General features: G+C 31.9%; 3 protein-coding genes, 1 non-coding gene and 1 pseudogene across 15 annotated transcripts; 2 read left to right on the top strand and 3 right to left on the bottom strand.

The window, feature by feature from the left end:
• Nucleotides 1–1437: 1437 nt before the first annotated feature.
• On the top strand, nucleotides 1438–5751 carry LOC146931671 (kinase C substrate, heavy chain-like protein). 11 transcript variants are annotated; one of them, XM_085703225.1, is made up of 6 exons: nucleotides 1438–1577; nucleotides 1653–1766; nucleotides 2491–2586; nucleotides 3057–3239; nucleotides 3321–3464; nucleotides 4638–5751. In XM_085703225.1, the coding sequence occupies exons 1-5, from the start codon at nucleotides 1469–1471 to the stop codon at nucleotides 3422–3424; spliced, it is 606 nt and encodes a 201-aa protein (XP_085559351.1). In that variant the 5' UTR covers nucleotides 1438–1468; the 3' UTR covers nucleotides 3425–3464; nucleotides 4638–5751. The 11 variants fall into 11 exon arrangements, with proteins under 11 accessions (XP_085559351.1, XP_085559353.1, XP_085559352.1 ...); XM_085703227.1 differs by having other exon boundaries at nucleotides 4209–5751; XM_085703226.1 differs by having other exon boundaries at nucleotides 4186–5751.
• A 578-nt stretch (nucleotides 5752–6329) lies between these two features.
• Nucleotides 6330–8136, bottom strand: LOC146931670 (senescence-specific cysteine protease SAG39-like). The gene is made up of 2 exons (XM_085703219.1): nucleotides 7310–8136; nucleotides 6330–7070 (listed from the first exon to the last, which is right to left on the bottom strand). Exons 1-2 carry the CDS (start codon nucleotides 7800–7802, stop codon nucleotides 6481–6483), a joined length of 1083 nt encoding a protein of 360 aa, XP_085559345.1. The 5' UTR covers nucleotides 7803–8136; the 3' UTR covers nucleotides 6330–6480.
• A 1743-nt stretch (nucleotides 8137–9879) lies between these two features.
• LOC146931669 (putative protein S-acyltransferase 23) lies at nucleotides 9880–16764 on the bottom strand (annotated as a pseudogene). The gene is made up of 7 exons (XR_015006800.1): nucleotides 16292–16764; nucleotides 15849–15969; nucleotides 14153–14265; nucleotides 13628–13707; nucleotides 12464–12619; nucleotides 10662–10800; nucleotides 9880–10558 (listed from the first exon to the last, which is right to left on the bottom strand). The product of XR_015006800.1 is annotated as a putative protein S-acyltransferase 23 (transcript).
• Nucleotides 16765–18203: 1439 nt separating this feature from the next.
• LOC146931668 (U5 spliceosomal RNA) lies at nucleotides 18204–18320 on the top strand. Its single transcript, XR_015009006.1, has one exon. It is a non-coding gene; the product is annotated as a U5 spliceosomal RNA (small nuclear RNA).
• A 2084-nt stretch (nucleotides 18321–20404) lies between these two features.
• LOC146931667 (uncharacterized) lies at nucleotides 20405–20821 on the bottom strand. Its single transcript, XM_085707678.1, has one exon. It carries the CDS (start codon nucleotides 20819–20821, stop codon nucleotides 20405–20407), a length of 417 nt encoding a protein of 138 aa, XP_085563804.1.
• Between the last annotated feature and the right edge of the window lie 2842 nt (nucleotides 20822–23663).

The following is a 23663-nucleotide window of genomic DNA, read 5'->3' as shown; positions in this document are numbered from 1 at the left end:
TTCCTATTTTTCTTTGCACAAACTCTATCTTTTTTCCATAACAAACAACTGTCAACTACTTTTTCCTCTCCTCCTACTTTTTGTTTCAACGAGTCTTCCACTATTTTTTTTAACATTCATGAAGTCGTTTATTTTTTCTATCAAATTTGTTCGTTTATTTTGCATTTGAAATTTTTAAGAATGTTTTTTTGAAGAAAAATTATCTTTTATAGAATTTAAACTCTTCATAAAACCATTATTATAGGTAACAAAATTTTTTAATTTGAAAATAAAAAAAAACAAACTTTGTTTAAAAAAAATTAAACATTAGTTTTTCAAATAGATATCACTTATTAAGAATATTTAGCTAATTTATTATTTTTCTATTTTCTTATAGTTTCCATTTTTAATTTCTTGAAAATATAGAAGGACAAAAGTAAGTAAAATTATTCAATTTAATCAGATTTAAATTAATTTTTAACTAGTTTCTATCTTATCTTTTCACTCTCTTAAATCTCTTTTATTCCAACCATCAATTTTTCTTATTGGGAGGAACATGCTTATAACATTTCATTAGATATCAAACCGTAGATACATGACGGTAAGTTAGAAGCTAGTTGATAATGTTTTTTTTTTTTTTTTTGTAGTGAGCTAGTTGATAACGTAGCTATCCATGCTAAAGTTTGAAAAAAAAAAATAAAAAAGTTAATATTTAAATAAAAATATACTCCCTCCGTCCCGCAATACTTGACTTATTTGGAAAAAAATTCGTCCCACAATAATTGACCTTCTCAAATTTTTAAGCTTAATTTGACAAGTTAACCCTTTATAGTTACTTTTTGTGGTCTCCATGTAAAAGTTTGTAATGAAACAAAGAAAGTAATCATTACTTAAAAAAGTGAAGGTTTAAAAATAATAATGAGGGCAATTCAGTAAAAATATCATTCTCTTTCTTTTATCATTAAACTTTTCTTAATCTGTGTGAAATGACCAAGTAGGTCAAGTATTGCGGGACGGAGGGAGTAATAATTTAAAAAAATATTAATAATTTAAAATTTTCAAAATTCTCTTTAAACCTCAATATATGTTGGGACGATTCCGTTAAAATGTGACTTACATATCGTTATAATATGATTCTAATAAGTCTGGTACCATTTTTCATATATATATATATATAGACACATACACATATTGCTATGAATATGTAAAACATTCTTTAACAAGAATTCAATCACAAGACATTAATTTGTCATACCACATTATTTTTTTTTTCAAAGAGAAATTTGGGATAACCTCACACATAAACCCTCCATAGAAAGAAAAACAAACCAAACCAAACCTCTCATGTGAACAACTAAACTGCAAAGTAAAATAAAGTCAAGTCAACAACATATGAGGCTCGTTTCTCTCATCTCAAAGAACATTAGTACAAAGCAAATCTATGTCTATTTGTAATGTAATGTAACACACTTTCATTATTCACATCGACATGGATTCTTTATGTTTCCACTCTGTTACATCTTTCCTTCTTCTCCTCGTTTCTACCGCATCGTGTCTTTCATTTTCACACCCTTCTTTTCTTGGCGTTCACCCTCTAGGTAATGAAATCTCAAAACCCTTCTTGTGCCTCAAACCTTCATTTTTCGCTTATTTTGGTTATTTTGTGGGTTCAGATGTAAAATATTATAGCTCTGAGTTCATCAAATGTAAGGATGGATCAAAATCCTTCTCTAAAGATCGTCTCAATGACAATTTCTGTGACTGTTCCGATGGCACTGATGAACCTGGTATGTGCTATCATGATCAGTAATTCCATAACAAATATCTTACATTTGATGAACCTGCCATTCCTCATTAATATTTTCCTTTTTTATAAATTTTCTTAACTGTTAATTTCTGTGATTGTTTCATATGATGATGATTGAATCATGGTCCTGAAATTGAGTCCAGGTTGCATTCTGGAAAGAGGGATTTGAATCCAACATAAGCATGATTCAAATCATGCTGTTAAAAAGCAATTTTTGTTGTGTTCTTCAATGCATGATTCTAATCATGTTGATCAGTCTATAAATACAGAGTTGCAAAATCAGTTTAATAGGGAACAATACATGAAAGTGGATTAGGGCTTTTGTGTTGACAACTTTTTGGTGAGGTTCTAAGGTTGGGAAGTACATTGTAAACAATCTTGGTGTTGTTCCTCTACTCTCTTTATCATTGTCTTTGGATTATCTTTGCACATAGGTTCTAGATTCGTTCTAGGTTGTCATTGTTTATCATTGTCTTTGGATTATCTTTGCACATAGGTTCTAGATTCGTTCTAGGTTGTCATTGTTATTTGTTAAATTCACAACAAATTGTTTCTTTATCTTTAAATGTCACACTTTTCTTACCGAACAAATTTAAAACAAAGATACACATGGAGTAAGCTGACTGTGTCAAAATGTTAAGGTGTATTTTTATTCCATTTATAATAACTTGTCAGGAGGTTCTTGGTTGTTCATTTATCTACAGGAACTTCAGCTTGTTCGGCAGGAAAGTTTTATTGCAGAAACCTAGGAAGCAAGCCACAGTTCATAGTTTCTTCCCATGTTAATGATCGCTTTTGTGGTAAACATTTCTCCTGTATTTTTCGTTTATGTTTTTCTAAGTTTCTTGTTCAGGCCTGTTTTTGGCATTTTGCCAAGTCAAAGGAATGGACTATAGATCTTATTCCTAAGGCATTAAGTTATTGAAAATGATGGATTGTTTATGTTTCCCTCTGAAATTGTCTGGATGATGATCGAGTAAAACATTAATCTCCATATTTTTCACGTGCAAGTGAAACAAAGTAGTCTATGTAATAAATGTATGAAATTTTGGTTCATTTTTTCTTACTGGTCTTGACCTGTCTTAAAACTCTTCACTTATCAGACTAATTATTTCATAAATACGAATTTTTCAGTACCTAAAAATTTCTGTTGCAACTGATCTTGTTTAACATTTCACATAAGCAATATTCTTTCACATAAAGTGAATGATTTAAGCTTTTTCTTTTGCCCTCAACTTTGAGTTACAATTTTCATTCAATATTACTGCAGATTGTTGTGATGGGAGTGATGAATATGATGGAACTATTCGTTGTCCCAACACATGTGTCATGGGTGGGAACACAGAGAACATGTATGGCAATTACAATTCAAAAGTAAGCGATCAGGGTGTTTTTTCTGAAAAGGAAACAGAAAATGGAGTGAAGTCAGAGGAATCAGCTCATAGCCTTAGTGGTAACTTACTAGTTTTTATACAACAAAATTTTCTTGTCTTTACAATTTTGGGTAAATATAAATTGGAAGTTGCTGGTTTAGGTTTGAAATTGGCAATTATTCTACAAGTGGTTCTAGTTGCTTTTCTGGTATTTCTATGGAGTTTCCGTTGCTACACCAGATATAGGAGGAGGCGTTCTCGCTGAATTAAAAGAGACCTTGGTGTTTACATGATTTTGAACTGCGGTAATATTTAAAATATATTCTTCATTCTCCCTTTCTCAGTTCTTCTTGATTATGAATTGATGATGTCAAAGCTTATTTTATATGTTAAGAAGTATAAACTTTCTATAGATTAAAAAAATAAAAAATAGAAAGAGAGATAACACAAAAAAGGAGAGAGAACAAAACCTTTGTTATACAAAATTCATATCACGTTGGTAGGCCTCATATCTTTGAGGCGCTACAATTAAGTTGAAGAGTATAAATTAAATATACTTTTCTATAATGTCAGGATTCTCTTTGATGGTATGCACTTATTAGTGGTTGCTATTTCTACTGATTTTTATTTAATTTTACCCAGTGATCTCTTATTCTCTAAAACTTTCATGGAAAAATGTGGTACACGGGAACACATGAATTGTGCATGATAAATGGTTTTACACGTGCTTACTATCGTTAAAGTCGTAGAATATCATTATTTTAATGGTGGGTTTGGCTTAAAAGTTTGTCTTTGTGTGATAAAGCATGCACAACAAACACATCTGCTGTTTGTTATCCTGGGTACCTTTTCACATGTACCATGCTTGGTTGCTGTTTACTATGAAAACAAGCGACTGATTTAATTTGGAGTGCCGTATTTCAATATTCAGAGTAGAACTATATTGATTCCATTCATATTTCATTGCATATTTTGCATCATAATGTTTAAATGTAGTTATACGTTTGTTTATGTTAAATTATACAGAAGCACTCTACATTTCATTGCAGAATCTGTCATAATGTGCCACATGGGTTGTAACATTTTCGGGATTTTATAATTGTGTGATACTTATGTCGCAATGGAACCTCAGGTTGAAGGCGTGTCCGAGTGTGTACATTCAATCACTTTCATTTTCTCAAATTATTACCGGTGTTTACATTCTGTGTTATGTCTGATGTATGTGTCTATGTCAGTTTTTCATATATTTTAACTATTGGTTGTGCTATATAGGTCCTTGTGTTATTTGCATTTTCCTGCATGTAATGATGCGCCACCTTTATACAAGATGATGGGACATTGATACTTCATCAATGCTTGGCCATCTTTTTTGCACTTCTTTCATTGTTCTCGTTTACATCGTATTTGTGGATGATGTATCCTTCTAGCGGTTTACCCATATTGATCAATTAAGTATTCATTTTGACAAACCTTTGCAGGTTTCATGTTTGTTATGGTACAAGGTACTCCTCAGAAATATATTAAATTATTGATACTAGTGATCAGATCAACAATGCAAGATATATTAGTTTTCTTCATTCCACCCTTTTTTGAACCATTGTCCTTCAGTTGTCCATTGTCGTCATTAAAAAACCTTGACCAGGCTGCTAGAGCTCAAGCAGAAACAACCAAGTATGAGAAAATTTCCAACTTTGTCATTTATTTGCAGTCAAGTCATGCAACCAAATCCCTTTTCTTTTCTTCATCTTCCCCATAACCGAAGATCGCAAATTATTGGTGAAATGCTGCAATCATTAATACCTCTCAGACCTCAGTGCAAGCCCCTGCAAGCCTGTTTCTACATTATTTCTTACATCCTCCAAATTGTTATCTTAAAGGACTCTACGTTCTTGTCTTCAAGTTCCTCAAACCCACATACTCCTCTAATATGGTTATTTGTAGCAGCACATTGGCCCCATTCTATATCTAATATTTTTCCTGAGATGCAAACAATTGGATATCTTGATCGCGGCTTGTAATTTTGTACTGTCATCTCTATGTGTCGTTGATCAGCTGGTGGCTGCAGTCAAAATCCTGAAGGGCAGGGGTAGAGCAGGATGTGTTCCTGATTTTAAGAGTTACAGAACTGTTATTAGTGATTCAGAAGAACATTTTGAGGCACTGGGCTTGCTGAAGCGAATGGCAAAATCTGGGGTCAATCCCAGGACAAGGAACCATTGTGAAATTATTGGCAGAACAACGTCCAGAAAGGGAAATATGGAAAGCTTAACATTTTTCATTTCCTGGAGACAATTTTACCCTGTTGGATTTGAACTTTGAAGGTTACGATGTGTGACCGAGGGGTCTTTGATTGTTTGGCGAGCGCACCAAATTTCAGCAATAGTACAGAAATTGAGATGATTGTTTTGTTGTAATTAGTTACCTTTTTGTTAGGTCCTGCACTATTTGAAAGCTCAATTAAAGCCGGTAATATATTTGAGGTTCAAAATCACACAACTTTGCTTTGTACTATTTCATTCTAAATTAACCAAATTATACTGTATATCCAGGATGAATATAATTTAGCCAGTACTGTTGTACTGGTGCATGGAATATGGCTTGTTCTGTGAGACATTTTTTCAATATAGCAATCAAGTCTTACGTGTTGAATTATTTAAACTGGACTAATTCTAGTTCTTAATAGTTAATATCAATCTGGTTGGTACATGTAGCAAACTCTTCAGGCATCAGAATATTGGTGTCACCATTCTTTTCTCAATTAGACAATAACACTGCTATAGGATGAATTTGCACTTTGAGAAATGGGACCTTGTTCTTAGATTTGCAACATAACTGTGAGCATGAACTATGAAGTTATCAAAAGTGGACTATATAATTAGATAGCACTGAACTATTGAATTTACTCATCATTAGCCTTATAATTTGACTTTTGATCCACTCACTTGGCTTCATCGCTTCTGATTTACTACTACTTATACTTTTAAGAAAATTAGTGCATATAGAGTCAAATTACTCTTTTTTTTTTTATTTCCCTTTTTACTAGAATTATATCATAATTTGTAAAGAGTGTCACTAGTATTTTTTAATTTTAATTGGACCTGCTTGAATGGTTCATCATAATTTCTGCCTGATGGACATTTTTTCTGACTAATTTGTCAACTGATAAATCATTAAGGCACTAACTAAATGTTTCCCTTTTGTATAATATAAATTTTTTCCAATGGCTGCAGTGTCATACTTGTATTGTATTTGTCTTGAAATTATTAAATATAAGTAAATTTGTTGAGGTGATATTCAACCATTGCAGGTCAATAAGCTAAACTACACTAGAGGGTAGCTGGCTTGCATAGCAATGCCACACATACCTTCTTTACTCAAAGTGTCGCGCTTCATCCTGATATAACCAGATTCACCCCAGTCAGCACCCCATGAATTCTTCACAATCCAATACTTATTAATATTTCCTTCTCCATATCCAACTACGGTTACACCATGATTGAGTTGCTTTCCACAAATGCCAGAGAAAACACCTTCTGAATAAAGCTGAAATGAATAACTTCCTGCATCAATTGCAACAGACACGGGTTGATGAGCTGCAGCAGCTTTAAGCTTAGCCTCATTATCAGCAGGAACTTCTTCATATCCACTTATACTCGCAGCATAATGTGCGGCTTTTTCCGTCTTACAGGCACCATCTACACCTTCATAAGGATAGTCTTTTTCGGTGGTTAGTCCGCCATTTTTTATGATGAATGTATATGCTGTCTCCATTAAGCCACCTTGGCAACCTTGGTTACCATTTTTAACATCACAATCTATTAGTTCTTGTTCAGATAGAGAGATCAATTTCCCTGATTTTATTTTGTTGATGCCTTCTACAGCTGCCACTGCAGCGAATGCCCAACAACCTCCTGTGTGAACACAACTTAAAAGTAGTTAAAACAACCATCTTGAGAGAATGTTCCACAAGTTAAAATACCAATGTTTCGTACAATATCAAGTTAAAAAAACATTGGCAGAGTAAGAATGTTCCTTAAGTTGTAAGAAATCACATAAGTAACATAGCTTGAATCGCATAATATGGTAAAACTGAAATAGCATAACCTAGAACCTCTAAAAAGCCATGCAATTCTGTTACAAGAAACATTACCACACTGGCCTTGATTCTTGATTTCAGTTACTGCTCCCTCCTTCCTCCAATCCTTGCTTTCTGGAAGATCACCATTTTCATCATACCTGAATCCTGTATTATGTGAACGCACCCTAGTACCAAGACCCATATAAGTACTTTGAAACTCTTCATTCGTAAGATCTGCAAATTTATTGTCTGTGAGATTGTAGGAGTTTTTCTGTGCGTTTTTGCAATGTATGTATTGAACATTTGCTTGGTAAATGCCAAAACGGACTTCCCGTTCGTCATTATGTTTGTATTTTCGACCATGTCGTTTCACCCAACCTTCAAACCTCTTCTTCATGGCTTCTACGTCAGATGATTTTTGTTTGTGTGTTGGAGGACATTCGCTTTCGCTTGCAATTACACATGTATTACACAACATGAGAAGAATGAAGATAGTGGTGGTTAATATTGTATTTGTCATCATGGTTAGTTTACAATGCAAATGAGAATGAGAGCATGCATTCATATTTATCACATAAATATTGTGTTCTTATATGTCATGTACTCTTGTGTTCAGTGGCATTTTAAGCACACAGATATCTTCTTCTGTCCATGTTTTTTGTGCTTACGGGTTTTAATAAGGTAAGGTTGCCTCATTTTCTCTACATGACCTTACAAACACGTTTCGTATAGGTCAGGTCCTTTATTGCTTTAGGTTTTAGAGTTCACCACAATTTTTTTTAGGGTTAAATGTATTTTGTCCCTATAAATATGTCAACTTTTCGTTTTAGTCCCTTTAAAAATTTTCTTCAACTTTTAGTCCTTAAAAAATTTTTCATCTTCACTTTTGGTCCCTACTTTAAGGTAAACTCATATTTAGAATTCATATTTTTGAATAAAATTTTGCAGAAAAATTCATAATATTATAAGAATCTCTCCCAAAAAAATTAGAATTTTTTAACAAAACATGGATTTAATATGAAGTTTTATATTTTATACGGTTAAAAATTCATATTTAATTTGTGTTTTGTTAAAAAATTCTAATATTTTTTGGGAATTTTTTTTAAAATATTTTACACATTTCTGCATAATTTTATAAAAAAATACAAAAATTTAATTAAAAATATGGACCAAAAGTAGTGATTGAAAATTTTATAAGGACTAAAAGTTAAAGAAAAATTTTAGAGGGACTAAAACGAAAAGTTGGTATATTTATAGGAACCAAAAATATATTTAACCTTTTTTTATTTAAAAGGACAGTTCAACATGATTAATGTCAGCTAAGGAAATTTCAAAGGGAGAGACTTTTGATGCTATTGATGTTACCAAACCAAAGAGAAAAGCCAATGAACAGTAATATATGAAAAATGTATTAATATAGGAGAAAAATGTGTTTCTGTACATAGAGAGGGAGAACACCTTAACTATAGAGCCAGTTGGTAACAAGATAGACCAGCTCATCACAATAACTATAATTAATTACTCCCTCCGGTCCTTATTATAAGAAAAAGTTGATTTTTTAGGTTCATTGTATAAGTGATGTATCTAGTCTATATTTATAACAAGATACATTAATTATTCTATGAACCAAAAAAGTCAATTGTTTCTTATAATAAGGACCGGAGGGAGTATATCTCTTTGTCAAAAAAAAAAAAACAACAAAATATATCTCAGGATAAACAAAGAGTTTATTGATGTTGGGTTGACAGTCTAAAACAACTTTGCACACACAACCAATCAAATCATTCTAAATTGCCACATAAATTAAAAACATTCATTAATGCGACGATTCTAAATATTTTGATTGGTTGTATGAACAAAGTTGTTTTGGACTGTCAACCCACCAACAGTAAACCCATAAACAAAATATACTACGATTAATCACATTATAATTTTGTACGTTGTTTTCTTGCAAATGGATAGCTAGAAAAACAGTTGGAGCGTACAATTGAAACACGGGACCCATATTAGTATTTCCCTATGATAGATGCAACTCATATTAGTAACTAAAATAAGCGATTAATTTTAATTAGTACTTTATTAATATCATCAACATAATAATGAGAACAATATTATATGTTGACTTTGTTTGCAGACATGTCTGGTCTTAAAGTGAATTTTCACAAGAGTTTATTGGTTGATATTAATATTGGGGAGTCGTGGTTGATTGAGGCAGCTTCCATCTTAAACAATATCACAATATACTATGATTAATCATACTTCAATTTTTTCCGTTGTTTTTATAAAATGTATCACTAAAAAACCCGTTGGAGTGTACAGTTGTAACACGAGACCCATTTTAGTATCACTAAAAAACCCGTTGGAATGTACAATTGTAACACGAGACCCATTCTAATAGTTTTAATTAGTATTTTTTTTAATATCTCTAATTAAACACCGTGATTGTCTAAGTTTTATTAATATATTAATAAAATATATGTGGGTGTATGGACTATATATTAATAAAAATATATGAGAATATGTTTGTTTTACGGGAATATATTAATATATTCTTATTTCTGAAATTTAATGGGAACTATATATTGATAAAATATATATGAGTATATGCACTATATATTAACAAAAATATATTTCACTATATGTTTTTTTTTATGGGAATATGTTAGTATATATTTATTTATGAAATATATTTTCATTTATTAGCTTTTTTAATATCGTCAATACTAAAACAAGAACAATATTATAATATACTACGATTAATTATACTTCAATTTTTTCCGTTGGCTTTTTTAAAAATTGTATAAGTAAAAAACTCATTGGAGCGTACAATTGTAACACGTGTCCCATTTAAAAATAAAAAATAAAAAATATAAAAATAAAATAACACGTGACCCATTTTAGTAAATACTACGAGTGATCAGTTTTAATTAGTATTTTTTTTAATATCTCTATTTAAACACTGCGTCTGCCTAAGTTTTATTAATATATTCAAAAAATATATGTGGGTGTATGGACTATTTATTAATAGAAATATATATATATGAGTATATGTTTGTTTTACGGGAATATAATAGTATATTCTTATTAAAACAAATCATGCTGATGTGTGTATGTTTAAGTAGAAGGTAGGGCATCCAAAGCATATAATGTCACAGATAGGAAGTCGATATATTTATATATCACACACAAAAGCAGAAAGAATGAATGACACAGAAAATTACCTGCTACACCTATAAAACATAATCAAGGAACCAGCAGATGAAGAGAGAGCTATCCATGACCAAAATCCAACAGCAGCGGTAACCTTTTTAAGGTTAGGAGCTGGCAAAAATTAATGGAAAGTAATATTCATATAAATACTCTAAAGTAATGTGAATGCATTGTATGAATGATATTGCTAATTGGAATGCAATTTTGAAAGTACCTGCAACAACTGAATTGATGAAGAGGATCGAGAGAAAGACTATAATACACAATAAAATGGGAGCATAACCAATATCTGTCACCAACCCACAATAAAGTTTGCCTCTCCAGTGGTTGCTATGAGCCCGTTGTTGATTAGACTGCAAAAATATAAATGAACACTCTAATCAGTTATAGAAACAATAAGAGTATAACTGCATAAACAAAATGCAACAAGGGATTGTTCCCATGCAATATCCGAAAGCAAAGAATGATGGTTCAAGTAAACAGTATCATTATTCTCATTTTAATTTAGCGACGTCTACCAGATATAAGATACCCCTCTTTTTCTTCACCATACAGAAGAGTAAAGAAACTCAAAGTAACATCAGTTTTTTAATCTATCCATCTGTCAGTCAAGGTTAAAGGATACATAAAACAGTAGTAACAGTGGAAAGTATGAAAAAACAGATCCATTGATACGTAGCGTACCAGGCATTAACATTACTTCTATTATATGGTCTATAATTCACCACCGCCTACTGCTAAATTATGTTTCTTATAAGGATACCTTCAAATATTTAGCAGGCATCCCATTTTCACTTGCTAAATACCTGAAGACTAAGAAATAACTTCTTTCGCACTCAAGGACCGCTATTGGTGTAGTATATTAGGCCTTATCCATTAGATATTGGAACATATAATACTCATTATAGGTAGCACAAAGATGTTTCAATAATACTCAATTGGAAAGAAATTCAATATTAAACAAATCCATAAATAGCCAAAGCTTGTTATGGAAGTTTTAACAATTATCCCATTCTTTGTACATTTAACTATTCAAATTCTCCATAAAAATTCATGAAAATAAGCTTTCATTATTTACTTTTGTTATTTATGATCCCATTGATTTATTTTTATTTTTAGGGAAATTCATGGGAGGCTGTTAAACAGTGAATACAAAAATCAAGGCAAGGCACATTCTAGCAACTTCACTCATTAGCCATAGTTTCTGAGCCGGTTGTTCATGGCACAGTATCAAAGTCTATCCGATCAACGAAGCCTAGAGTAGCCTTACTTTCCTCAGTTTCTACACTAAAAAGATCATTGTTTGGAACAAAGGAAGGAAGCCTACCAAGGAAAGAAAGTTTTTAGAATTGTATCCTTCCATCGTTTGGTTTGATTATGAACAGGCAAGGAAAGAAGCTTTTTCATGGGTCCCACTACAAAAAGCAATCCTTCCTCAATCCTCTCCAAATTGAAGAGAAAGATTGCAGAAAGCATATTTTTAATGAAATGACACAAAACCCAAAACCTTTTTGTAGTATGTTAGAATATAATACTTATATATATGTATATCATTTTTATGTAAGGGTATAAACGCCATTTACTAAATACGGTTCATTCTTTCCTTTCACTTTCTATTTACTTTCACTCATACCAAACAACCATTAAAATCCTCTCATTTTCTTCTCACTTTCCTTTTACTTTCTTTCCTTAAACAATCTTTCCTCTTACTATCTTTCCTTTCACTTTCTTTTCTCATCCAAACAAACCCTAAAATTCAGCACAAGGTTAGGTAGGCTTGAACATTGTCCATGCTCCAAGCTAAAGGGCTATTGTGTACTGGACGTCTTAGACAAATAAACCAGTGATATGCCTTAACAGCTTATGCTTTGGGAAAATGGAAATTAAGTCAACCTATTGCCTACTACACATAGCAAAAGTAAATTTGACAATGGTTATTGATTACAATAAAGTTTAGTCAAGAATGTTCCTGAAAATTTACACAACCAATGGCCTCATCAATACAATGGTACGTACAAGGACCTTGGCGACATTTTGATGACCTTTATCATATGCAAGCTGCACAGGAGTGAATCCTGCATTGTCCTTCACCGTCAATTCTTCCTTTGTCCCAGCATGCACAAGCACAGCACATATGTCCCCTTAATGCTGCCCAATGCAATGGGGTAGCACCTAAACCAGTTTTATTGAATATTATCTCATCAAAAATCTAAAATGACAAATTCCCAAAATAAAAAAGAAATTAAAAAAAAAAATATCTAAAATGACCAGCAGAACTATTAAGTTAATAGCAAAAACGACTTGCCTTTGCAAAACAAAACAAAAAAAACATAAACGTCCCATTTCAGAAGTATTAATTAAAATATCTCAATCTGTTGTACTAATTAATAAGAACATTTAAACTTTTTATGGATTTATCATCAAATGTCTAGAATGTATAATCTCAATTTAGTGCCCCATACAAACTCCTCGAAAATTTCAAAAGTTGCTCCAGCATACAGACCCCTTGAACCAGCAACTACAAGATAATTAAATCAACGTGTACATGATATTTAAAGTTATGCATAATAATAACTCAACCTAGTATTCGAGAGGTGTTCAAAAAACAATGGTAAAACATTTTCACTTTGTGAATAGTTTTTGTTTTAGATAAAACATGTACTCCCTCCGGTCCTATTTACAAGAGACAATTTACTTTTTAGATACATTAAATAATTTATGTATTTGGTTTAGCTTCTTGACTAGATACATACATTATTCAATGTATCTAAAAAGTCAACTTTCTCTTGTAAATAGGACCGGAGGGAGTATTATAATTAGATAGATGTGTTGGGAAAATGAATCCTCACACTAGAAAAAGAAAGCAAAACAAATACAAAAAAGTCAGATATAGAAGTCCTATAAAATTAATCAGTCTAAAAAAGTTGTAAAAATACTGAATTAGTATGTTTTATTCTTGCAAAGCCTGTCTAGTACTCAACTCTAAAATTATCAATCCCGTATAATTGATCTTTATTGTAGCATATGCTAGGATGATCTCAATCTCAAATATGCATATTCCAAGCTGGGCTTTACCAAATATTAAAACTAGATATAGAAAAGGTGGAAGAGCTAATATGATATAAAGAGCACATGATAACTTAGAAAAGCCAAGGGATATCAAATGCCAGCACAGTATACCATCTTTATCTTGTCTTCCTTGACTTGCATCTCTAAATAGAAGCAATCTTATTGTATCAGCAAATCCCTTATACGCAGCCCTGGTTATAAGAAGAAAGAACTTAAGAAACTAAGTAAAATGCAGCCCTGGTTATAAGAATAGAGAACTTAGTAAAAAGAAAATCAACTTCTTCAACAAATGTAGTTTGCTGAAGGCATAACCAATAATATTGGGGGGGGGGGGGGGGGGGGGGGAATTTAGGATGAACTTCAACAAAATAGACAAAATGCATTTACAAACCTAAAGTTTTTAAAAAACTTTGAAGCGCATTGGAGACCCATTCATTAGTTAACACTCCATTAAATTAACTGTTTTTGAAAAAAGAGAACTATACATTCTGTATCATGTAAGCATTATGTACTTATGATAGATTTTAAGTAATTCCTGTTAAAAGAAAATATGGTGAAATATGACATTGACAATCGGTTATTTTCAAAATAGGGTTTCATCACCAATGCATAACAATCAAAAGCTTTATGGCATACCAATGTAGAGGACTCCTTCCATCATTATCAGGCACATCAAAATCAGCATGGTATTTTGCAACAATGTGATTTAGGAAAGCTGTCTGTCCATATTGTGCAGCAACATGAACTGCCTGCATAAACCATTTAACTTATGAAAATAGCAGAATACTAGCAAACAGAATTAGGTTTATTGATTCTGTTGAACATTTACAATGTATTTGACTGCACAATCCGACAGAACATCTAAAAGCCTATTTGTTTTCATTTTTTCCGACACAAATCTTTAAAAATAATATAAAAGCGACAATAAGGCTCTGTTTGGTAAAAATCAGCTATAAGCTAGCTGATAGCTGATAAGCTAGCTGATAGCTGAAAAGCTAGCTGATAGCTGATAACTTATAGCTGAAAAGCTCGCTTATTAAAAATAATGTGTTTGGTAAAATTAGTTGTTAAAGTGACTGATTAATATAAAATGACATAAAAGGACATGTTTGTTTATTTATTTTTTTAATAAATTTTAGACATAATTTTTTTACTTTTTCAATTCTTTTTTAAATATTTAAATTCATTTCATCTCTAAAATGATAAATGTGTTTTATGAATTCAATTAATATTTTGTGTTTAACTAAAATGACTTCACTATTTATTGTAGATTTTGTTTAAAATTATACATTATGTTATATGAATTAAAAGCAACGTAGAAAAAAAAAGTGAACAAAGATAATATATAAAAAAAAAACTACAACATGAGTGGTGCATATGGATAGTGCAAGGGGCTGGTTGCCCAAAATATAAGATTCTAAGAACGATATTTTGAACCATCTGAAAAAATAAATAAAAAATTCAAATAGAAAGCAACATGAGACCGTATAAAAAATAAAATAAAAAATAACCTAAGAACCATATTTCCAACCAAATAATAAATAAAAATTCAAATAGAAAGCAATTTATAAGGCAACCGTAAAAAAACATTAACACAACGTGGGAAGTTTTTTCTTTATCGTGGGTAGTTTTAAATAAAAAATAATATTAAAGGGTATAAATGGAAGAAAATGTGAAAAGCTATCAGCTATAAGCTAAAAAGCTACTTGAAATAGCTTCTCAAAAAAAGCTATAAGCTCGTGAGAAAAGCTTGTTACCAAACACATCACGTTTTCATCCAACAAGCTTATAAGCTAGTCCAACAAGCTATAAGCTAGCTTTTTTGTGTTACCAAACACAGCCTAAGATGGCTTTCTTGTAATTAAAAGGGAGAAAAAAATGTCAACCCAAACAAGACTTGAGTGCTTCTCTACTCCAACTCTATCTATGTGTGTGTATCATTAGACTACTTACATACTCATAAATGTTTTAAAAAATTGCTATAAATTTGATTCATAAGGCAGGTGAAGCTTTTATATTCAGATATTTGGGTATCAGATAGAGTATAAAATTGGTATACAGTTGCAATTCAGGTACATGAACTCGGATATGGGTGGTTGACTTCAGTTTACCGCTAGGAGTTATCAGTTGACAAGTGGTCACTAGTTCAAATTTGTGTTGGGTTTGAATGCAAGAATTTTAAATGGTTCAAATAAAACCCCCAACGCCTGCCTGCCTGACTGGTAACATCTATAAATACACAGAACAATCAAATCCTACTAAAACCATCAAAATACTAATTATACATGCAAACACAATTAATAATGCACTGCAAATGGAAAACAAAACTTACCCTGTATCCATTTATATCAGCAGCTTCAACCCGAGCACCATTCTCCAAGAGCACATCAGCCTGCCGCCCAATGTAAAGCCGTTTGTAGCATGAGGTCTTTAGCATTGACATCGGCACCATGCTTCAAAATATGCCACACAAATACAGTTAAACTAAACATCATTCAGCACAATTCCATATTATAAGTACAATATGATTTCAGCACAGAAACGCCCCAAAATATATATTTTTATTGGTTTTAACCCTACGGATTGAAACTTAGTTCTTCCCGATTCGTCCTTAACTAAAGCTCATCAACCACTTAAATTTACAAAAACTACTAATTTCCAGCATGACCCATAATCACACACCAACATAAATATTAAAAATGAACAAACTGTATACATAAGAAGGCAAAATCAAGTAGAATTTTTTAAGTATGATAAAAAAAAAAAAGGTAGTACCTGAATGAGATAGTGGACAATGTGGTGGAAATTATTGAGAGAAGCCCATTGAAGAGCATAATAGCCATTAAAATCGGGATTAGAAACAGAGGCACCATCTTGTTCAACGAAAATTCTCAAATTTTGAAGGTCACCATGGATGGAAGCTGTGAAGACGTCGAGTATGGGAGGTAGCTGCTGTTTTTGGGGCTTCGGCGATTCTGATGAAACTACTTCGATCTCTGATGAAGCCATTGCAAGAAGACTCAGGAAGCTGCTTTTGAATTAATTTGATTATTATTGTATGAAAAGGGGAAATTGATGTGACGTTAGGGTTTGAAAGGGTCAATAAATAACAAATGTTATTAATTGACCCTAATTAGGTTTTTTTTATTGATTGTTTCAGAAGATTCTTCTCTTGTGTTGCACTGATACAACCTCCCCCATTTTCACTCAATCCTTCTTTTCTCAATTTCTCTTTGATTTCTCTATCTCTTTTCTTTTCAAATTCAATTAGTTAGTTTTTTAGGGATTTTGTAATAATTATAAAATAATAATTGAGTGGTACATGACATGTTATATTGAGTGGATAGACAATTTTGTCCCTAAATGGTAATGTGATCTAATGCGGATTGCACTTGCGTGACATAATGTCGCATGACATTTGTCAATTCAAATGTGACATGTGACAATACAATTTTTTAAAACATAAAAAATGTGAACTGAGAAAGAGAATAGTTGAATCGATTTATGTGTCACAATTGAATTATATCCAATGTTAGGGATATTCCATCCTTAATGGTACATAAGTGGAGTCCGATATAATGCTCGTATTTGAATGAGAAGGAAAAAGACTTTCGTTGTATGTGAGTTTTAATGGTATTTATCAAGGACCCAAACACAAATTATTTGAAAGTTCATGATGGGTCTAATTACAAAATATTTTCAAGTTTCGTGACCAAACAATTAATAAAACGATTGAAGGCCAAGTGGTTAGCACGTAAAATGTGTGAGTGTTATAAATTTTGGTTTTCACTTACAGAGAAAAACAACATTTGTTTTGCGAAGTACGTATGTTTGTGGTGTCACATGATATTGTCTTTGTCGAGGGTGAGTTTTCGTGTATAAACTGATGCATAGTTGAGAAGTGCAAGTTTATAAACCCCTTGTTAGTTTTCACTCTCCTAACTCTAGACATGTTTGTCGCTTCCAAAAGTTGTATGAATTGAGACAAGCTCCTTGATGATGTTTTCATAAGCTTGTCAATGCTTTGAAGCCATATAGTTTCAGACATTATAGCCTAACTCCAATACCAACAACTAAAACAACCAAATCACAAAATGAGGTTATGGTGGTAACTTGTAAGGAAATATGGTACAGAATGATTCAAGGAATGAGTGTCAATTATATTGAGGAACACTTTGATTTTCGTCTTGTGAAAGTGTGTGTTGAAGGCTTTTGCAAAGTTTGGTTATTGAAGTGTGGGGAGTGGGTGCAATGTTTGCTCAGTCTGCAGAATTATGCAATTGTGATTTTTTTCACAAATAGATTATGCACTTTTGGCCAGACGTTATTTGATTGAATTCATTCTTCTTATGTATTATTATACATGTTTTTAATCCACTTTGTGTTCATCATTGTTCTAGGCCGCAAGTCTTGAACTGAAACAATCAATTGGTAAAAGTAAAACTGTCGTTTACACTTTTACTAGTATCAATGTCTCTTTTACCTTTGATAGAAGAAAAAAAAAAGTAGTATCTCTACGCTATTATTAAATAAATGCATAAGAAAGTATGATTGTTTTGCATAAGTGATGATGTTTAGGTGAGTGAAGAAGCAGCAGCAATTTAAGTCCCACATCGCTCAACCAACGAAAGTTTTAGTTATTAGTTCAATACATAATGAAACCTTTGGTAAACAAAAGAAGGCATGGAGCCGTGCGATGAGCACAAAGCGCACTATTCTTTCGCCTTGTAATAAAGAATATCGTGTGCGCGTCGCTTGAAGCAGCATACGATACTTTTTGAAAGGAAACCTCCACTTGGAGGATTCCTAAAATTAGTCTAAATTTTTACACCCCTGCAGATTACCTTGCAGGTGATTTTTATATGCAAAATATGAAAAAGCTATAGTATTATTTTATAACATTAAAGTTACATATTGTCAAAAGAAAACATAATAATTACAAGAAAAATCATAATTGCAAGCAAAAGCTCTACGGATCATAAGTCATCTGCAAAGTTAAAAGCCATGCAAGCAGTCATGAGTGTGAATCTGGTGGTTTTTGATTCCTGGATTGTATGTAATTGGTGATCCAATACTTGAGTGGTGAGGCTTTCATCCCAAAATAAGTGGTTTGAGGTGGGGATGAAGGTGGCAAGGTCATTGATGATCTTCCATAATATTGAGGGAGCAAAAGCATTGCTGCAGTAAGTGCCATTGAGAATAAGTTAAAGTAAAATGAGTTCATCAAACAACATTCATATTATATGTAGAGAGAGAGAGAGAGAGAGAGAGAGAGAGAGAGAGAGAGAGAGAGACACTAGAAGTAGTGGTTGGGATAAGCATAAATAGTCTGTGGGCTCTTCTTTAGAATGAATGGTTTTGGTTATAAATGGTATGGTATGGAATCCAAATACCAGGGGTTTCAAACCATGTAAAATGAAAACCATTCACTGTTTTTGTCCCTTCTTATAATGGACTTGGCATCTATATCTAGTATTGAGAATAATATATTTTATTTGTCACATAATGGTCGGTCATGATATTATATAAGAATTTAATCTCGTAATATTATTTGAACACTATTTTATAGGACAACTAAAATATATATTCTTAAAAAAATTAAAATATATATAAAAAATTGAGGAACTAAAATATATAAATAAATGCAGGTCTTGACCAAAAACTATTAAATGACATAATAAATATTTGAGTGATCAAATTATTTAAAAAAATATATCATATTTATTATTTTTCTACAACATTTTTTTTGAATGTGTTCAAAATCTTTTTTTCATCGAGGTCATTGCGTCCAAAATCTTATGATCATAAAAAAATTAAATAAAGAGACATGTGAGACAAAACTATGAAATATCAATGTTAGGTAATTGAAAACTTATGTCACATGTTAAGTTAAACCAATAGATATGACATTTTCATTGACACATTACTTATAAAGAAACTTGTTTTTCAATTGCAAAGTTTAAAACTGTTTGATCTATACTCATATTTTAAAGTTATCAAAAGCTCGTGTTAGACGATCGAAATCAAAAACAATATTAATGAGATTGGGTCTATCGAAGAGGTCAGACTTCCACAACATATAATAAATTAAGACTCTCTTTAAAAATAAAAAATAATCAAGACTAAAAAACCGATTGAAAATAATATCACTTTTCGAATAATCTTTACTCCACTACAAGGGATCTAGGAGGAAAATTACAGACATAATAATAATGATGATCAATTGGAAGCTTTAATTAATGTTTGGTTACACACATCATGTGATGATTTATATGGTCCACATTTTGGCCGTTGATGGACCTATACATTGCTATTTTTTTATGAATATATTGCTACCTCCAGAAAGTTCTTCTACTCTATTCCTTTAGACTTAATCAATATAACAAAAAGACAACATCCAAAGATTGTCATTATTATTCTATACAAAATGATTTTCAATATTAGCTATTAGCTATGCTAAACATTTGAGAGAAAACAAAGACCTCAAAAAAGGATCACTGACAAAGATCAACTATTAGATTAGAGTCATCCTATTGTCTCGCATGGATCAAAAATAAATTGAAGTTGATTGTTTATACATCAATTGTATCTTAAGCAATCTCATAATTGTTTGTGTGAATCTCATAATTGTTTATGTGATGATACTGTAGATTAATAATAAGTGTTATATTTTAATTCAAGCTAAAATAGTATGAAGTAGAGTAACTACCAATTACCAGCACTTCTGTTCAACATTATGGTGCATGAAATGAAGTTTATTTAACACGCAAACTTACATGTATTGAAACATACGTGAGTACTCGTGATTCACTTGCAGGGTTTAGAAGTTCTAAGAATGTTTTCTTTTATACAGGATTATCTTCTTTTTTTGACGTAAACAAGATTTCATTAAGCAACCAAATCGGCTGCAATAGAAGAAGCAATACAAGGAGGACATTCCTCAATCCAAACGGTATCTGAGGAACTTAAAGCAAATTTAGCTAAAAAGTGAGCCGCCGTATTAGCACTACGTTTAACATGACTCAATGAAAAAGAATTAAAACGGGAACTAAGACGATTACAATCTGCAAGAACCATACCAAAGTAAGATTGATTATTTGAGAGGTTGTGAAGACCACGAACCACATTTAGGGAGTCGCCTTCAAACATCACTTGGAAAAATCCCATATCTAGGGCAAACTGAATTGCTAACCTTACACCCAATGCCTCGCCAATATCAGGATCCGGAAGTGCTTCGACAGACCATGTAGCTGCTGCTGCAACATTTCCATCTGAATCTCTAACAACAACACCAATACCCCACATATTGTTAATCGGACCAGCAGCGTCAACATTAACTTTATAACAATGTGGAGGAGGGGGTTCCAAGAAATGGGAGAATTGGAGGGCTCCAGATTATCATATGTTACATGAGTGTTCAACATTAAATTATAGTCATCTACTACATTCCATGCCTTACAAACAATATCCTCCGCAGAAATTTGTTTCCCATCAAAACAAGACTTATTACGAGCAAACCGAATACCATAACATAAAGAAAGAACATATGAGATGACTTCTAATGTTGAATGAGAAATGACATGATCGAGCCAAGATATAAAAGATAGGGGAGAATCCACTAATTGAACACCCAAAGGAGATTGAAACCACACCTTTTTTGCCCAGTTGCACCTTTTAAAGACATGGTCCAAATCTTCCTCAGCATTACCACAACGAGGACAAAAAGGGTCAATCATCATTCCTCTATGGATCAACTTCTTTTTTGTGGGGAAACTATCATGAAAAATTCTCCAAGCAAGATGAATATGTTTTGGGATGGTGCGAATGTTCCAAAGCTTTGACCAACACTCTGAGTTGGAATTACAAGTAGAAGTTTGAGAAAGATCAGATTCCTCCCACTTCCTAATGGAGTGATATGCACTTTTAACCGAGAAAATGTGTAACGCCCTCCTTTTTATTTAATTATTTTAAATGAGTTTTAGAATATATTTATATGATTAGTGTGATTTACAAGATTTATGTGATTTATATGATTTTAGAGAAATTTATGAGAAGTTGTGACTTATTTTATTGTTTAATAAAATAAGATTCGAGATAAAATAAATATTAAGTTGTGGGGTTATTTTGTGTAGAAATATATTTGTTATTTGATGAAGAGATATATTTGTTATTTTGTGTAGAAATATATATTATTTGGTGTAGAAATATATTTGTTATTTTGTGTAGAAATATATATGTTATTTGGTGTAGAAATATATTTGTTATTTTGTGTGGAAATATATATGTTATTTAGTGTAGAAATATATTTGTTATTTTGTGTGGAAATATATATGTTATCTGGTGTAGAAATATATTTATTATTCAATGAAGAGGTATATTTGTTATTTGGTGTTAAAATATTATATACATATATATTTTGATGAAATATGCTATTATTTGTTATATGGTGTATTATTATATATTTAGTGGAAGACTATATTTAGTAGAGAAATATTATTTATTAGAATATGAGGATTATTAGTGTGAGTGGATTTGGGGGTTAGAATAGAAAGAAGAATAAGTTGTTGGGCCTAAATAGATTTGGGAAGAATATTTTAGTATTATAAATATAGAAGCTTAGGTTGGAAATAGTTTACCTAAAACCGCTTTTTGGAAAAGAGGAGAATAAGAAAGAAGAGAAGAGAAGAGAAAAGTCAAGAGAAGAGGAGAATACCTTAGGAAAGAAGAACGCTGCTGCTGATTCAGGAATTAATCTAAGGTGGGGTGAGACTATCTTGCATTAATATTAAGTTGTTAAATCATTAGATTACATCTAACAAGTTTGGGAGAGTTTGTGAGAATTTGAGAATTAGGGTTTTGAGAGGGATTTGATGATTAGATGATAAAAACTTGTTGAATTGTTGTAGAAATTGTGTACATACCTTAGATAATCCATAGGATGATTATTGGAAGTAGTTTTGAGGTTAGAACCATGAGATTAGGTGAAACTTGAAGAAAATATGCATTCTGCCCGAATTTTGATATTAAAACTGATATTGATCGGTGCGGAATTGGTCTTAGGTGTAAACACGAAAGTTGTAGGTATGGATGTTAGCTTTCTAATGCCGTTGGTCTCATGTCAAAAAGATTTATAGAACTTGAGTTATGGTCAAATTACTGCACGTAGGTCACAGTGAATTTTTATGGACTTTCAGCACAACTTTTCCGAATTTAAAATGAAAACTGGTATTGATCGGTACAGAATTGGTCTTAGGCGTAAACATGAAAGTTTTAGATAATTTTGTTAGCTTTCTAGTGGCTTTGGTTTGACGTGAAAATGATGTTTCGTCTTTGAGATATGATGAAAATACTATAGGGAGGTCTTAGCAAAATTGTACGGTGACAACATTCTCTGTTTCATGTTTTTACGTTTTGTTCATATGTTTCTGTTTTGAATTGATCTTTGTTGTAAACATGAACGTTGTAGATATTTGTGATATCTTTCCAGTAGCTTTGGTTTGACATGAAAATATGTTATGGATAATTTATTATGTTTTTACAAAGATATATAGTGAATTATTGTCGATGTTAAATACGATGTTATATGAAGTTGTTTATGATTGATGAATATGATGTTTTAAGATATTGTTTATTATCATTTGATATTGTTATATTATGATATGACATGAATTATTTATGTGATCCATATGTTGTCAAGATGCTAAGATGTCAAGATGTTAAGACGTTAAGATGATAAGAGTTGTTAAGTCGTCGAGTCGTTATGAAGTCATCAAGTTGTTAAGATGTTATGTTGTCAAGATGTCAAGATGTTAGGATGTCATAGATGTTCATGATGTTGTTTAAGTTGTCAAGTTGTAGGAAGATTGAGTCCATTGCATACTCATTAAAGATGGGGGCTTGAAGCCCGGTAGCTTAATGCTCAAACTACGTTGGGGGCTTGAGGCCCGCAGCTTTATGCTCACTTGTTGAAGAGCCTATTTACGCTCATATATGTTGGGGGCTCGATGCCCTAAATGGTACCACATGCATTTGCATATCAAGAAGTTTACGATGATTTAAAGTTGTTAAGAGTTGCATTATTATGATGAAGTCGCATAGTCGAGTTGAGTCGCATTGTCAAGTCAAGAGTCGAGTCGGTTATGGAGTT

Source organism: Medicago sativa, chromosome 4 (genome assembly GCF_051527215.1).
Source record: "Medicago sativa cultivar Bolivia chromosome 4, Bolivia_mono, whole genome shotgun sequence".
Taxonomy (NCBI): domain Eukaryota; kingdom Viridiplantae; phylum Streptophyta; class Magnoliopsida; order Fabales; family Fabaceae; genus Medicago; species Medicago sativa.
The sequence above is the reverse complement of the archived record's forward strand: the minus strand, read 5'-3'. Positions and strand labels throughout refer to the sequence as shown.